The sequence below is a fragment of the Sinocyclocheilus rhinocerous genome, unplaced genomic scaffold, assembly GCF_001515625.1.
Source record: "Sinocyclocheilus rhinocerous isolate Xijiao unplaced genomic scaffold, SAMN03320098_v1.1 scaffold504, whole genome shotgun sequence".
Classification (NCBI taxonomy): Eukaryota; Metazoa; Chordata; class Actinopteri; order Cypriniformes; family Cyprinidae; genus Sinocyclocheilus; species Sinocyclocheilus rhinocerous.
This window is the reverse complement of record NW_015645076.1, coordinates 790,892-809,359: the sequence shown is the minus strand read 5'-3', so window position 1 is coordinate 809,359 and position 18,468 is coordinate 790,892. Positions and strand designations below refer to the sequence as shown.

General features: G+C 38.5%; 1 protein-coding gene across 1 annotated transcript in view; it reads left to right on the top strand.

The window, feature by feature from the left end:
- LOC107705540 (xin actin-binding repeat-containing protein 2-like) overlaps positions 1 to 18,468 on the top strand; it is a 32,360-nt gene that overhangs the window by 13,147 nt on the left and 745 nt on the right. Inside the window, exons 2-8 of the mRNA XM_016508849.1 lie at positions 74 to 170; positions 5,292 to 5,422; positions 6,400 to 6,534; positions 6,783 to 6,851; positions 7,020 to 7,086; positions 7,180 to 7,283; positions 9,149 to 18,245. Coding sequence (XP_016364335.1) covers positions 74 to 170; positions 5,292 to 5,422; positions 6,400 to 6,534; positions 6,783 to 6,851; positions 7,020 to 7,086; positions 7,180 to 7,283; positions 9,149 to 18,245 — 9,700 coding nt within the window. The remainder of the gene's footprint in view (positions 1 to 73; positions 171 to 5,291; positions 5,423 to 6,399; positions 6,535 to 6,782; positions 6,852 to 7,019; positions 7,087 to 7,179; positions 7,284 to 9,148; positions 18,246 to 18,468) is intronic.

Here is an 18,468-nt window from a genome sequence, read left to right as displayed (position 1 = left end):
CATCTCTCTCTCTCTCTCTCTCTCTGTATGTCTGACTCTCTCTCTCTCTCTCTCTCTCTCTCTCTCTCTCTAGGAAGTGAATAGTTCATATTCGTCAAGTGAGAGAGTTGCAGACAAATATAGTGGTGTAGGAGAAAAAATGTCGAATCAGGACTCAAACTTTGGTGGATGTGAGTATCTTTTGGATTATAATACATATACTTATAATACAGTAACACAGTTTCTTTTCAATTGAACACCAGAATTTTGTAATTCACCGTAAAGATGTTTATGTTCGGCCATTTAAAGACTGATTCAGGAAATTTGAAACTGTACTGTTTGCAATCTCTTCATTTTTTCATATGATTTACATGTTTGTGGAAATTCAGTGTGTGTGTGTGTGTGTATGTATGTGTGTGTGTGTAAAGGTGACATGATTAAAGACTTCACACATTGCTGTCTAGCATGATGACAACTGTGATGACAGACTTCAGCTTTAGTGTTCATGCATGTATGTGTATATATGTATGTACATGTGTTTGGATTTCTGCTGCAATCTTGTTCTTAAGGCATGCACTTATTTCTGTTATTTTGAGTTTAATCAGATATAGTCTTAAAAGAACCCCTATTAGACCCAAACTTTACTTTACAATGCTTGAGTGTACACGTTTTTAAATATATGTAGTGACAATCGTATGCTAGTGGGAGGCCTGTGTAATTTAATAGGTTTGTTTGACAGGTGAGTTGATTTGTGTATGGTCAGTGTCTGCGTGTGTCTGTCTTCGGTTATCCCTCTTTCATTCTTTAAATCGGGCTATCAGCTCGTCTTTTAAATAGACAACCTTGTTCACGACCAGTCCACACACATACATTCACACATGCATATCCTCCTACTCTGGATATGTTGATGTTCATCGCTCAAGTGTGTTGCATTCTCTTGAGTGTTGGTGTCTGACATCATGTGATGCATGGCTTTAATGCTGTCCGGGAGAATTAGAGGAAATTTGATATTTGTTATGATTGTATATTTTCTCCTCAGTCTCTCCTTCTTTCTCTTAACTTTTTGTCTTTACTTTTTTAAGTGCCAAAGCTGGCTATCTAGATTTTTTAATTTTATAAGAGAATTTTTTTTTTCTAACATAAAAAGCACACAGCATCCATTTATGTCCAATAATTCAATTTCATCTAAACAATTATGGCTGTTAAAATTAAAGGGACATTATAGTTATTATAGTTTACTAAAACTAAAAAGTAATGCATAAACAAAAATAAATAAATAAAATTAAACAATTAAAAACAATTTAAAAAATGAAAATTAAACAAAAATTGTTGCTTATAATAAATATTAATTTTGTTACTTATAATAAAATAAACATGGAATATATATATATATTTATATAAATATTATTTTTATAAGTCCTGACTTATTTCTAACACTTATGCCAACACATACAAACAAATGTAAGATCTTTCTGGAAGTGCTTTATATTAATAAGAGCTTTGTAGTAGCTGTCACCTCCTCTTTAAATGGAGAAAGTTCTGTTGAAAATTGTGTTTATCCTTATTTATTCACCCTCATATTGTTCCAGGTTTGTATGTTGTTTTTTCCATGGAACACAAAAGGAAACATTTTTGAAGAATTTTCCAGACAACCACTTTCCATGTCTGTTTAGTTCCAAAAACATAATAGGAACCACAGGGGTAGACCATGTGACTTGTGTGCTACAAGTCTTCTAAAGCCACACCATAGCTTTCTATAAGGAACAGACTGAAATTTAAATCATTATTTATATTATTTATTTATAAATCAGTATTTATTGAGATTATCAGTCACGTTTTAGGGCTGTTCCTCACACAAAGCTAATTACTTCAGAAGACTTGGAATACAGCAAACGCAATGTATGGACTACTTTAATGATACATTTATGTATGTTTGTGTGATTTGTGGAGCTTAACAGATGTGGTCACTATGAGCTGTCACTATGAACTGAAAAAGATTTACGTGGTGATTTTACACCATGAGGGTAATGACTGAATCTTCTTTTTTGGGCAACTATTCTTTTTATCATTTTAAAATGCAAACATGTGAAATGAGCATTTTATTAAAGCCAAGGATGACTGACCCTAAAATCTCTCAGACAGCAGGGTGCCTCTCCCCCTCAGTGTGTCTGTCTGTCTGTCTGTCTGTCTGTCTCTCTGTGACTTCAGGTTAAGGGCATGTTGAGCAGCTTATCTAAAAAAAGGCCTAGCAGACTGGCAATCTTTTAAAGAGGAGGAGGGTAATAGTAGGGGCCTCTGAAATACAACCAGCTGTCCCTGCCCTCCATCACTCAGAGGTGAACCGGACAGTAGACTGGAGCTGGTCTCCAAACATACACTCACTCTTTTACACAAGGACGCTGGGTGGGATAGGGATCTCCAGGTGGGATCTTGATTGTCCAGGTGACACTATAGTAACGTTGAAGAACATAGAGGAAACTTCAGACCTCTGTAGGTGAGTGCGCTTCAACAGAAGTGGTTTCTGATGTAGATGTCTGTTGTACTTCTCTAGTATATCACTAGAGAGGAAGTCTCATTTGGAAGATGCATGGCTTATAATTTAACCAATTTGATGAAGAATTAAAGTAATCAGTGCTACTCATTAATTCATTATTTGATAATAATCTCATAAAACACTGATTCTGAGCCTTTTTTAAATTAAAATGGTAAATTAGGTTGAGTTTATACATTTCCAGGTTTAAAGTGCAAAAGGCCAATGGTGCATGCGCACGTGTTCAGGAGCACTCATTAAGATTGCATGAAGAGGACACATGGCATATTGTTACATCCTAATGGAGTTGAGCAAAATGAATATTGATGAGTATTATTTATATAAACAGAAATTAATAAAAGGGGTTCTTTTGTTAAACCAAAGACTTTCAGATTTTCCGATACCTGTTATATTTTGTTTACTTGGCTAGTTCAGTAGAACAAGAACTCCGAGTTTTGGGTTTTAGCTATTCAAAACTTATCATGCTTTTCATTTAACAATAACAATGCACTACAGTTGAAGTGAGTAGTAGCAGTTGGCTCCAAGAATTAAAAGTTGTATGAACAATTATATGGACAATGTGAAGAAAAATGGAAAATGAGATGAGTGAGACATGTGAACTCTATAAATTGTCTTTTTTCTAATTGTGGTTACATTGTGGTTGTTGTGTGGCAGTGAGTGTCATATATGTTGGTTCAGTCCATGAGTGTCTTAGAATAGAGTCCCAAAGACCGGGCTTTCTGAATTTAGCCTGTAAGCTACTGCTGCATTCCATAGACTACAGTCTCTAGAATATTACAGGCCTGCTGACATAATACTTACACAGATTAATCACACATTTAACAGATGTCAAATACTGCTATACTGACAAAGTGAACCAAAACCAGAGCAGTAATTTATCAAAATAACAAATAAATAAAATAAAATAAAACAATCAATCTACGCGCCTTCCTATTCCTGTTAGTCTTTAGTGACATAAAAAGTCAGAACTGTGGCAGATAATGTTATTAGAGAAGTAGAAACCTGAATGATAGACAAGTGACTGATATAAAGATTGCTATGGTTTTGCATTTTAGGAAGTCACTCTTACTGGGCACCTCACACTCTTTCTCCCTCTCTGAAATATGAAACTAGTGGGCCTTGGATTAAAATAAGTCTTCTTTAATTGCTCTCGGTATTGTGGTTACTTCACGTCATGGTAATGGACGATAGTCTAGAAAGCCGCCAACCCCTGCGGGTCTAGCTACTTGGAGGTTTTCTGGAATGTTCATCGTCCATCTTCCCTGCTGATGTCTTTCTCTTCTCATCATGACAAATGAGTGTGTGATCCCTCTGTCTCCACATTCCCTCGTCTCTGTGTTTGAGAAGTGTCAGATACCCTCAGGTATATAGTTTCTGTTCAACAGCTACTAAAGCCTGCTTATTCTGGATGTGAATCATCTCTATCCCTCTGCTGGGCTAGTTTTACACTGGCATGCTCTGAATAACTGCTCTGCTAAAATTAACGGTTCAGGGAACATATCTTGGTCACATGGTGATACGGTCATGCTTTACTGATGCAAGAAAAGCAGTGTGGGTGTATGACACAGTACAAAGATCGGGCTTGAAATCATCAGCGAATAGCATTGCAGTACAGCCTCCATAGGCTCTTATCTTTATGAGTGATGGACAGAATTCAAATGTTTAATCAATGAAGAATTTAAAATGCGCAACTATTCAAAGAGCTAGTATGCGTCTGACAATAATGTTTTGATGCAACTTTCACAAATTCGCAATTCTGACTTTTTCCTCTCCATTGCGAGTTTATATCTTGCAATTTTGACTTTTTTTCTCAATTCTGAGTTTACAATATATATTTTTTTTGTTTATTTGTTTTTGTTTCCACCACTGAATTAAAAAGGTAACTGCAATTTTGTCCTCACAATTCAGACTTTTTCTCGCAATTGCAAGTTTATATCTCACAATTCTGAGTTTATATCTCGCAATTGTGAACTGTGAGATGTAAACTCAGAATTGCAAGAAAAAGTCAGAGTTGTGAGATTAAAAATATATATATAAAATTATATAAAAACAAGCTTCCATACTATAGTATTACCTAGATAATTACTATAGTATTAATCATAATAAAATAATTGCATTGTCATTATAAAATAACTTTGTACATCAGCCACTACATTTCTGGCTAATACTGATAAGCCATATGTAACAGTGTTATTAAATTCCTGGTGTTATAAAAAGTTCTTCAAATATAAATATATCATTGTAAATAATAAATTTATCATTATTGATAATACTAATATATTAAAAAAGAAACTCTTATATTGTTACTGACAGATATGGTAAAATTATATTGTGCATCCTCATAACTCCCATGTAATATATGTAAATTACCTTATATGTGTAAAACCCTTACCAGAGCTGGTAGTGGTGATGGCTTCGGTGATCCAACTTTGAAAACCGTGATTGATGAGAACGATGTGCATGCTTATGACATCATTTCTCATCTTGTCTTTAGAGCCATCTATAGACTGGGAGACACACAGAGAGAGAGAGAGTCAACATTAGCTGTCACAATACATCCCTGTTGTCAGTTTGACTTTGTCTGGCTAAATTTACTCTTGAAAATATGACAGATGTGATGTGATCTCTAATCTAACATTAATTTCCCATGAACCAATAAAGAGACCTGAGTCAGGGTGAAGAAATGCATTTATTTATGTTACAGTTTCAGGTTTAATGATGCACACCCTGCAACCTGACTGTGTCTCTGTGTGTATTTCAGCTGCGGGCAGCGTAGGTGTTTCAACGTCTAGGGAGACACAAGCCGACGGTGAGGCTGAGACTGTGCCTCTCAAGCAGAGACTGGCTTTATACCAAGCTGCCACTACCAAGGAGGAGAGAAGCCCATCTGTGGTATTTACCAGCACGAACATGCACACATACTCACAAACACGCATGAACATACGTTAGCCCACACACTCATTTCATATTACCTGTAGTGAAGGAAAAATAGACACATATTTCTTACTTCTTGTCTAAGGCCTTCCACCTCCTATTTAATATTTGCAATTCAGAAAAAATCCTTTCAGCCCATATAAGCATGCAGTACTTAATGGCTGTGTAATACATAATAGATGCATAAAATACACATTAAATCGATTTGCACTTTATTGATCCCAGGTGGGAATTTGGGTTGCATTAAATAATTTGAGATGGCAGTTACTGGATGAGGATTACACAGTGTCCTAAACAATTTGTGCTTGTATCCTAACCAGCTACAACCATGGAAATACATTTTGTCGGTTGCTTGGTTTTTATAGAGCCTTTTCTTTGATAATGATATACATTGATATACGTTTTAGAAATGTTATTGTGTGTTGTTGTCATTTTTATTATTTTTTGTTGTTTTTTAATGTCTATATACTTTTTATTAAGTTTTACTTTTATTTAGCTTTTTTAATTTTAGTACTTCAATTTAAACTAAACAAAAATGAGAAATATTCCCTTGGCAACTGAAAGTTTTTTTATATTTTATATTGTATTATATGTTGTTTTATATTTCTGGTTATAGTTTATTAGCTAAGGATAATAATCCTTCAGTAATGATGTCAATTTGTAGACTGGAAGGTTCTCTAAGTACAGACTTGCATATTTTTTATTTTCTATTGGGAAATTTAGAATATAATTTAATACTAAAGGATTAACAATAACGAATACTGATATTGTGTATTTGGTTCTAAGTAAAAGAGGAAATTAAAGACTTTGTTTTCAACCTTGTAGTGCCCCCTAGAGGAGAATCATATGTCTCATATCTATTCTTTGTATGTAAGCTCATGCATACCGTATGTATATTTATGAATGTTTATTACCATTTTATTTTGTGTTTCAAGGTCATGGACAGCTCTGAGCCGTGCTCTCTGCCAGGCGGACTGGCCAGTGTCAAGAAACAGTTTGAAAGCCAAGAGTTCAGTTCCTCTTCTGCATCACAAAGCACTGTTACACAATACCACCAACAGCAGAGACAGGTACTGCAGATGAATACACAAGGGACCCACAACACTAACTCAATTCCACAAAAATAGACTAAAACTAGACTTAGTACAGTACAGTTTGCAATGCTGCTGAATCCCCTATTTGTTAATGCAATAAACATGACTAATTTTCATATCACAAGGCATTGAGCAGCACTACGCTGTGGATTATATCATACTGACAGCAGTGAGTTGCATATTGTGTATGTTTGTCTAACAACAGGTGTTCTCTGTCTTAATAGCAGGTAGTGAGTTCATCAGAGGTGACGGTACAAAGCAGTGTGAAAGAAAGCAGTACCTCAAATGCTCAGGTATACCCACACAAGATGTGCGATGCCCAATAAAAAATTCTGTTATCATTTACTCACTTTTATTCTGTTCCAAACTCTATAAAGTTTACTACAAAACCTATATTTTGTTGGTAGACATTCTTTTTATAAGGTATTATTTAGGAGTGCTGCTCACTGTTTTCATGTTAGGTTTCCCTGGGCCAGAATGTTCATCAGAGTGTGGCCTCAAGTTTTGGGGATCATTATGATGAGAAAGGTACTGTTCAAAAGCAGTTCTTTTTTTATAACAAATTACCTCATATTTTTTTCTAATTTTCTCATTCTCATTCCATTTTTTAACCTGTTAAAGTGATGGTAATTGGAGAACAGAATTTGCCAAAAATTTCTACTCAAGCCCTGAAACAGCAGCATGAAAAAAGTATTGAGGAGGCCACTCCACCCAAACATATCAAGGTAAAAAAAATGACGTATACTGATGAAGACAGTAATATGTTTTACCTGCAGTTAAAAAAGGTTAAAATGTTTAAAATTTCTTTTTTGTTCTAGGGGTTGGTTTTTATTCAAACAGATCTCCCTGTTTCTTTCATGTATGTTACACAACTGTCTTAGATGTTACTGGTTTATCCTTGTCAGAGATCCAGGTATGGAAGATATTTTCTGCCAATTTTAAATAAATCAATTCAATTATGAAAATGAAAACCAGATTAACAATTTCATTATAAAATAACATTCATTATATTATCATTTTAATTTTCAATGCATCGTCCATGGCAAATTGAAAAATAAAATGCAGTTGGCGATTTGATATTTCATTTTCACTGCAATCTCGAGGCAAGACTGCCAATATTAAAATGAAAAGGTAAACGTGAAAAAGAAAATGCAAATACAGTTTTTACAAAACTTTTTATTAATGCTCACGCAATAATAGTGACACGATTCAAATTAAAATATAAAGTTTAGTTTTTGTTTTATTGTCTCTTTTATTTCAGTTTTCATTTTTGTCTTTATTTTCAAAGTCAATCTGTACGCAAATTCTGTTAATCAGTGGGTGGGGGTTATTGTTCAAGTGATGTAGAGTGTCTGAGGGAATAAGTATGGAAAAACCCACATTATTTAAAAAAGGAGGTAATTTGTAATCCTAAAGAGCCCCCTTGCGGGCTTGAGGTCTTAGATTATAGTACACTTAAAGACACTTTCAAAATTAAATGGTTAATAGAGTTTATGAAGAATAGAGTTCCTAAAGTCCTTGGAATAGATTTCCTAATTATATAGGCTATTTAATACTCTTGGAGGCATAAACTTTTTGATGAAATGTAATTTTTCTGTCGACAAAATTTTTGAAGTGTATGACAACAAATATTCATGGGAATTAACCAATTGTCCTACTAAAATAATACCTTCATTGAACCAAGTATGATAGAATAAAGATTTGTTTTTAAATAGTATGTCCTTGTTATTCCATATGAAATAATTGTGGGGTGAAAAATTGTGCTTACATACTAATTTCCATGCAAGCAGGGCTTATCTATGAAAACCAGCCAATTTGACAGGAATTTTGTCTTGCCTCGAGATTGCAGTGAAAACGAAATGTCAAATCACCAACTGCATTTTTTTTCAATTTGACAGGGACAATGCCTTGTTACAGAGAAAATTAAAATGAAAATTAAATCATTTCATTTTTCATTTTGGCACATATTTTGCGTGCAGTTTTCTATAATTAAATTGTTAATCTGGTTTTCATTTTCATTTTTATAATTGAATTGATTTATTTAAAATTGGCAGAAAATGCCTTCCATCCATATCCAGGTGCTCAACTATGAAATTTAATATGAGAAATATAAGTATGAATACATTTAATATCAATCATAATGTGGAAAATTAAGCTAAAATCATGTAAAAAATGCACAAGACATAATGCAAGATATGAAACAAATGTTTAAAATGTCATTTTCAGAATCATGTTACAAACAATAAATAATTTGAGATGTGGTGGAAATTACACTTTGGTGTAAAAAAAAACAGAACTCTTCTGCGATGCATATCTCCACTGTTCGCAAATGAATAAAAAAATCTAATAAGAGTGTAAAAAATGTGTTTTAAGTCCACAGGGTCAAAAGTGTCCATATTTGAAGAAACACCCATATGTAACCCATATGTAATTGAGCATAAATCAACTTTGTCTACACCGACTATTCTATTCAAGCATATTTCTTTCTGTCACTCCTTTTCTCTGCTTATACATAAAAATAAAAGTAGAATATATTTTATGCACAAGATGATGTATTGATAAAAGATTATGCTTGTCTTTTCATCTAAAGATTGATCTTGATTACAACCAGTTTCCTTGGGCCCCAGTAAATGTTTCTTCAAAGACTACTGCCACAGGTAGCTATGAGACCATGTCCGTCACTAAAACAATGCAAGAGGCCTCTACCTCCTCTGTGGCTTCCTCACAATATGAGGCCGTGGAGCATTTCTCACAACCAGTATCTGGCACACATCAGTTTCAAATGACTTCCCAAGTCCCAGAACGTTGTCCTTCCCCTAAGCCAACAGATGCACCAACTTCAGCCAAATATGCTGTCAATAAAGAGCAGTACTCTAAGCAGAGGAACCTCTATGAACTTAAGCGTCTCTACAAGCATATTCACCCAGAAGTGCGTAAAAACCTGGAGCATGACTTCTTCACTGAAGTGACTGACACAGAGCAAACTTATGTGGACAGTGATGAGGAGGTGAGCAGAGACATTCAGCAAGCACGCTATGTTTTTGAAAACAGCGGAAGTACCAGTCCTGGCAAGTGCATAAGTCCAGAGAGAGAGTATTTGGAGTGGGATGAGATCCTGAAAGGCGAGGTGCAGTCAATGCGCTGGATGTTTGAGAACAAGCCCCTAGATTCCATTAAAGATGGCACACCAGATGAGGATGAGGGAAAGAACATAGCCCAACAAGAAATCATCGCTGGAAAAGATGTGAAGTATACTACATGGATGTTTGAAACACAGCCCATGGATGCTCTAGGTACAGAAAAAAACGACTCAGCAGAGCACAGTGGAAAACTAGATCTAGCAAGGGGAGATGTCCAGACTGCAACATGGCTGTTTGAGACACAACCGCTGGACTCACTCAACAGAATTTACCAAGAGGATGAGCAAGAGACACAGGTGATGTATACTAAAGACATTGCTAGGGGTGATGTGAAAACTGCTAGGTACTTGTTTGAAACACAGCACCTGGACAGACTTGGACACACTGAGACTATCGATGAAAGTCACTTCCTGCAGCTGAAATCAGAGCTTGAAGAAGTCAAGGGTGAGGTAAAGAAAACAACCAAGATGTTCGAAACACAACCCATGTGTGTCATCCGCGGTGACTCTGGAGAGATGCTGGAGATTACCAAGGTGCGACGTGAAGAAACCGAGAAAGGTGATGTCAGGACATCACGCTGGCTCTTTGAAACTCAGCCTCTGGACCTGATCAACAAGGATCCAAGCAAAGTCAAATTAATCTGTGGGGTCTCCATGGAGGAAAATTCCCAGGGTGAGGTGAACAGAGGAAGATGGCTGTTTGAGACAAAGACACTCGATCAAATCAAGGATGAAGAATGGCAAAGCACAAAGATTCAGAAGGAGGAGATCTTAGGTGCAGATGTGAGGAGACACTGCAATATCTTTGAAACACAGCCAATAGATAAACTTAAAGATAATACCAATGCAAGACCAATGGAGCCAGAAGACATTATAGGTGGTGATGTTACTTCTGCTAGGCATTTGTTTGAAACAGTGCCAATGGAGAATCTGAAAGAGTTACCAGAAGTTGGCAAGCTACAAAAGGTGCTAGCTTCAGAAGAAGAGAAAGGTGATGTGAGACACCAGAGGTGGTTGTTTGAAAGCAAACCTCTTGAGCAGATCAGAGAGGAGAAGAAAGAGATCACACGGACTATTAATTTAGAGGACCTTGAAAAGGGTGATGTCACAAATTACAAGGAAATATTTGAGACCATGGACCTGAGCAAATGTACAGATGCACAAAAAATACAAGTGGAAGGTGTCACCAGTGGCTCAGTGAAATCAAATAAAGTATTATTTGAATCAACACCCTTGTATGCTGTACAGGACAGCTCAGGACACTACCATGAAGTTAAAACCGTGCGCAGAGAGGAAGTTGTAAAAGGAGATGTGAGAAGCTGCAAGTGGATGTTTGAAACTTGTCCCATTGATCAGTTTGATGAGAGCATCACTAAGTTCCAGATAGTCAAAGGAATATCTAAAGAAGAAATCCAATCAGGGGATGTCAAAACTGCCAAATGGCTTTTTGAAACCCAGCCACTTGACGGCATTAAATACTTCAACTTAGAGGAAGAGGACAACAAGAAAAATGAGAGCATTGAGATCCAAAGAGGTGACGTTAAAACATGCAGATGGTTGTTCGAAACCCAGCCAATGGATGTCTTGTATGAGAAAGTAGAGACAAAGACTGAGGACACCACTGACGTCCAGAAAGGAGATGTTAAAACCTGTACATGGCTTTTTGAGACTCAGACTCTTGATAGCATCAAGGATGAGTCTGAGACAATCCTGAAAACTTGCACAGTAAAGCAAAATGATGTAAAAGGTAAGGATGTACGTCTAGTGCGTTTCCTATTTGAGACTGAAAACCTAGAAAACATCACTGACGACGAGGATCATGGTGGCTATAAGCGAATCACTGAGATTGACATTCACTCTGGAGATGTATCACGAATGAAGTACATCTTTGAGAATCAGTCATCTGATATCATGACATCTACATCTGAGGAGACCATGCAGAAAATCAAATGCTGTCAAGCAGAGGACATTCAGAAAGGAAATGTGGTGAACTGTACCTGGATGTTTGAAAACCAACAAATTGATTCCATCAGGGCAAATTCTGAAGAATTCAAGGAGACACGCACAGTAACAGATATTCAGGGAGGTAATGTTGATAAAGGTCGCTTCATTTTTGAGACATACTCATTAGATAAGATTCAGGAGGAGGCATCTGATTCTGAGATCAGCAAACTCCAAAGCATCATACACAAGGAGATTGAGAAAGGGGACGTAAAAAACTACACCATGATGTTTGAGACCCAACCACTGTATGCTATCAGGGACAAAGAAGGACACTATCATGAGGTTACTACAGTCACAAAAGAAGAGATTCTGCGAGGAGATGTGGTTGGGGCAAGATGGTTGTTTGAGACAAAGCCCCTTGACTCAATAAGAGACACAGATGAGGTGTATGTCATCAAAGCTGTTACTGAAGAAGACATCCAAAAAGGAGATGTCAGCACAGCCAGGTGGAGGTTTGAAACTCAGCCTCTAGATGAGATTGCAGAGGATATGAAAGTTGCTGTTAAAACAGTAGCAGACATCCAAGCGGGGGATGTGAAAACAAACAAACAGCGTTTTGAAATGGATGACCTATCAAAGAAATATGTGAAAACCGTTAGTGTCAGTGAGATTCAGAGAGGTAACGTGAGAAGCTCCATGTGGATGTTTGAAACACGTACTATTGACAAGATCCGTGGTGAAGGTACGGAGTATGACGAGATGGAGAAGGTGACACGCGAAGAAGTGGTAAAAGGTGATGTTAAGCAGTCTGTGTGGCTCTTTGAAAAGGAACCACTTGATCGCATCAAGGAAGTTGATGAAACAGATACTGTAATTTCTCGTGAAGAAATCCCAAAAGCCGATGTGAAAACAACGACATGGTTGTTTGAAACCACCCCCCTAACCGAGTTCAATGACAGCAGTGTGGAGAGAAAAGAGATTATTGGTAAGAGCATCAAGGCAACCCTAGAAGAGCTGTATACTCAGAAAATGGTTGAATCACAAGGTATTCTAATTGAGGCAGATGAGATTGGAGATGTCAGAATGGTTAAATACAAACTTCTAAACCAGGACACTCCAGAGATCCAGAGAGAAGAGGTAATACTTGGAGACCTGAACAACATTATGATGAACCTGCTCAACAGACGTGAGACAACAGAGAGGGCAATCACCATAGACAGGGAGGAAAGAGGAAATATCAGCTCAACTGTCCAACAGCTCTTTAATCAGAATAAAAGAGATAATGTTGAGAAAGAGCAAATTATCAGAGGAGATTTCCAAGAGGCAATTAATAACTTGCTGAAGCAAGAAGGATCTTCCAAACGTGGCATTCTGATTCAAGAAGATGAGAAAGGAGATGTGAAAATGACCATATACTCACTCCTCAATAAAGAAAGTGAGAGCAATGTTGAGAAAGAGGATATAGTTAGAGGAAATATTCGTGGAACACTGCATAGGCTGCTGGGTAGTGCTGATGCAAAGGACTCGTCCTCTAAGATAACTGTGGGAGAAGCAGAAAGAGGAAATGTCAGTTTTTATTCTACGTGTATTGAGTCTGGGGCAATGGACTACCTCAGGCAACTTCAGATGGGGACTGATGAAACTGTTGAGGAAAAAGTGAAAGAAAAGATTATTGGAGGTGATGTAGAACAAACGAAAATGATTTTAAGAAAGAACCAGCAAACAATAGGACGAACTGTTACTGAAGATGATATTGTACCTGGTGATGTAAATAACACAGTACAGGTGTTTATGATGGAACCTGTATTATCCCTGCATAACATGCAGAAAGTGGAGATAGTAACGGGAGACTTGAGAGCCGCTCTTGACTCTCTCGCACAAGCTGTAAACCAAAGTGTTGTCATAGAAAAAGAAGAGATAGTCAAAGGAGATATCTGCACAACACTTAGGTCCCTTGAGGAGGCTCAAAACCAACTGAAAGAAATAGAAAAGCCTGAAATTGTCCCTGGTGACATCAAGGGTGCATTAGAATCTCTTGAAAAATCATCATCTGCAAAGACTGAGGTAATTATTGAAGATGTGGTCCCAGGGGATATTAGAGGTACCTTGAAATCCCTGGAGGAGGCAAAGCAGGTGGTGAAAGAGGTTGAGAAAGAGGAGATTGTTAAAGGTGACATTCAGACTGCCCTCCTTAGTCTTCAAGAGGCTTCAACCGAAAAGAGGGTGTTCCAGCACCAAGTAAGTGAACAGGGCGATGTGAAAGGTACAATTCAGCTCTTACTGGAGCCAACCTCATCCCCACGTATGCAGAGGAGGCCAAGCACAGAGGGTGACATAAAATCCTCTATCAAATCACTTTATGAGCAGGAGCAAGTGCAAATTGAGAAAGAAGAGGTGATTAAGGGAGATGTTCTGGGCACTATTAAATCCTTGATGAAGAAGAAAGAGCAATCAAAACACAAATCAAAAATGAATCCTCATAAGAAAGCTAAAGCTCTCATTAAGAATCCAGTTCCCCCTCAACAAGCAGCCCGTGAATGCCCAACTGGAGCTAAAACGGAGGAAAAGCCAACAAATCCACCTCCAGTAAGAAACATGCAGCAGAGCAGCACACAAAAGACATCTGAGATCAAATCTTCAGAAAGTCAGACTTCTTCTGAGGAGCATCATTCTACTACTAAACAGATGACAACAGCTGCTCATTCACAAGAGTCCTCTCAAAGCTCTCAAAAGATAAATGTCAATGAGCAACATATCAAACAAAAACAGAACACACCTAGTACAGTGCTAATAAAGAAGAAGAATGTTGGAGGTCAGATAAGTGGGAAGAAATCTGAAATTGCAGCTGTGTCTTCAGCAACGAGTGCATCAATGGAGGCATCACAATCTAATATTAACATGAAGCAAACTGAGGAGACAAAGACAGTCAAACAGGTTCAGACGACTGTGACAACAGAACAAACCACTGTAACCCAGAAGCAGAACATCAAGAATTTGAAATCAGAAAAAAATGTTAAGAGCCTGAACCGCAATCTCAGTCCCAAAGGAATGATAAAAAAAGTGAAACCACAGCCAGAGATTCACTTTCCACCACCTCCGAGTTCTCCTCCACCCCCCTCTGAATCAGAGCTCTCTTTGCCATCTCCTCCCTCACCAGTGGCAGAAAGTGATGTCCAGCCAGCCCTCTTACCACGCCCTCCTCTAGTCATGAGACAGGACAGTGACCTTCCTCCTCCACCACCTCCACCCCCTGTAATGGAGTCAGACGCCGAATTCTTTCCACCACCTCCTCCACCCCAAGACTTCCTCCCTCCTCCTCCATCTCAACAGGAACTCAGCTCTGTTGCCCAACCTGAAAAGCCAAAAGTCCGAACTTTATTTAAGGTGCCTAAACATGAGCCTCCAAAGCAACCACAGCCCAAAACATTTAAATGGCAGAAAAAACAAACTGCACCTATTCCACCACCTCCACCTCCCCCATCAGTGGCAGAGCAGAGTGAAACTATTGCATCAAACATAACCACAGTTACCGAAACTACAGTGAACATCACCAAGCAAAAGGGATTGGTTAAAACGATTGAACCTCCAGCTCCACATATTACCAAAATTTCATCAGCAATACCTGTGCTACAACCAGCAGCTGAGGAACCACCATGCCCTAAAAAGGTATTTGTTCCACCAATGAAACTTCCACCTGCCCCCGACCTTTCTGCTCAAAAACCAAGACCTGCAAGTAAATTCAAAACACCACTCATGCTTGCAGAGGAGAGATATCACAAACAAAGAGAGGAGGCTGAAAAGAACCAGGGAGAATCTGCTCCCACCTCACCCCCACCTACTAAACCGTTTAATGTCAGTGAAATGAAGGTTGAAGCAGAGTCAAGCACACAGAAATCTATACAGCCTCAAATTACTTTTCAGACACAGCAAGAAACATCTAAAGAACCAGAGGCTAAAGAGAAGCCAGACATGATTCCCAAAGAAACAGCAGAAAAACTTGCCTCTCCAAAATGTCCACAGACTCCACCAAAGCAAAAGCCACCTGCAAATTTGCAGATAAGTAAACCTTCATTTCCAAAAGTTGGTAAGAAAACAACCACAGAATCCTCTAGCACTGTATTAGATAAAAAGCAGGCATCTACCACTGCTGCCTTAGAAATTAAAAGCCATCCAGCCCATGCAGTTCATCCACTCTCTGTTGCAGAGCAAGTTGATAGAACAAAAGCTCAATCTGTAAAACAAGAGAGCCTCCAGGCCACAAAAAACATTCAAAATCAGATCACTGCTTCTGTTCAAGCAGAAGAGATCAAGAGCATAGAGACTTGTGTGGCTCAAGAAGTCAAGAAGGTTCCTTCTCAGACCACAAAGATCCCAAAAGTGACCCCTAGCTTTAAGGTGAAAACATTTAAGGTGCCTAAGGTAGAGAAGCCGGAGAAACAAGAAGAGGTAAAGGACACAGTTCAAACAATCGGCACAGAGCAAACAGTGACAGAAACAGGAAAAAATTATGTATCTCAAATATGCATGGGTCAGGAGGGCCTCCAAAAATCCACCAGTGCTGAAGTGAAAGTTGAGAAAAAGGAGGAAATGAGACAAACCAAGCAAGAAATCAAAATGGAGGTTCAGTTGAAGAAGCAAAGACAAACCTCAGTTAAGCAGCCACCACCTGTGGCACCAAGACCATCAGTTGAGATACATCAAATACAACCAGCAATATCAACAGAGGTACATAAAGGACAAGGGCAGACATCTGTCATTCAGTCCCATCAAGCAGTGAGAGAGGAACATGTCCAGATTCATCAAGAGAGGATGGTCACTCAGAGCACAGTTCAACAACAGAGCACTCAACAAAAAAGTAAATTCCAGATCAGGAAACAGGTAAAGCCTCCACTGCGGCCTCCAAGCAGAGAGGAGGCCATAAAACAGTCAATGCAGAAAGAGGAGCAAAACAAAACAGAGATTACAAAAGCAGCAGAATCTAAAAAGAGTGCATCAATGACAACTGAAAGTTCTTATGCACAAAAATGTGAAGAGATTAAAAAATTGTTGAGTTATATCAAGGAGTTTGAAGGAGCTCCTGCAAAACTGAATCCAAAGTCTTTACAGACAATGCTGAGTATCATTCCTGATTGGCTAGTTGGTTCTGAAGAGAAGGCTGAGTTAAGCCGTACTCAGTACAACAAGCAAAAAATGAGAGAGGTCATAATCTATGTGCAGAACCTTGCCCTGGCTAAGCTACATTTTTTAGAGGGAAATTTGTCCGTTTCAGAGATGGCAAAAAGTGAGTCATCACAGGAGAAAAAAATAGTAGGTGGAGCCACACAGAAAATATCTAAGATTACTATTGGCTCAGCAAAAATAGAGACTCAGAAGAAAGTAGTGGAGGAGAAGAAGACAGAGTGCCAGAGTGAATCAAAGATAACAGAGCTTAAAATGCCACCTGAGCTAAGAATGCGGACACCGTCACCTACGTTCATCTGTATTGAGTCCGCCAAGAGGACAGACTCTCCCTTGAGAGTGACACCATCACCCCCTCCCTCTTACAGGTCAGGCACCACACCAACACCTCCATCTCGCTGGTCTGAAACACCAACACGTCCGAACCAATCCACACCCTCTCCTACAATGAGTCGCTCTGAGAAGCTAGCTAAACTAAGAGATACCACAGCCAAACTCTCACAAGGCATGACTCCACCACCCATTCCTTTACCAGAGTACATGATAAAGGCCCAAACAGATTTGGAAGGGTCTCGCTCATCCAGCTGTTCAGAGATTATGGTTGAGACTCACATGATGGAATCATCCCTGATAGATGTCACAGATATCCATGGAGACTCCATGATGACTGTAAAAGACAAGCGTGAGTTCTTTGAAGAGGCTCAGAAAGCAGAGGTCTGTCGTACATATGTACGCAAAGATCCTATTGACATCCCAGACCGTATTGAACCAGATACAGAAGATAATGAGCCAGAGATCCCGGAAACGATCAATGCCCATGAGAGAATGTTAGAGGACTTACCCAGGGTTGACCTGTCCAGGCTTGTTAACAAATTTGAGTCACCCCAGCCTAAAGTTTATGCTCGAAAGGAGCCCATTGTGATTACTGAGAGACTTGGAAGTGATACAGAAAATGTTGAACCCGAGAAGAAGTCATCTTTGGTGGAGGACATACCAAGCTTTGATATTAAAGCCCTCAAGAATGTCTTTGAAATGGGTGAGCAAGCCCACCAGTACCTAAGGGAAGAGAGAAAGAATCCTGAAAAACAAGAGGAAGCACCTGAAGGATTTTCTCAAACTAAATCTGTAAATGAGCACTTCTCCACTGTAGATGAGTTTGGAAACACTGTCATAGGCTCAAAGACTGAAACAACCTCCCAGTCTCGGAGTGTGACAACCCGTGGTGATCCACCAACTTACGCAGATGTAGTAAGAGGGAATGTTCCTGTCCTGGATGTTCCACCAGAGGCCTCTGCAGAGGAGTTACTAAAGAACTTCCAGCAGACATGGGCAGAGAGTGAAAATGTCTTCAAAAACCTGGGCTTCACTGTGTCTGAGCAACACAGATCACAGACTGTTTCCCACCAGCACCAGACTGTTGTCACCGGTAAACCTATCTGACGAGCATGGAAAGGTTAACAAGAGTGCAGAGTGATGACTAAAACAGTGATGGTGTGTTTGCATTTGACAAATAGTGATGCTTTAGGCATTCCTTTTGTCTGTATTTTTATTTTGATCTTTTAGTTTGTGTTCATAATGGAGTGCTGCTAAACTAGATATCATAGTCAAAGTGAATATTATTATTATTTTGTGATTATTGACTGAATATT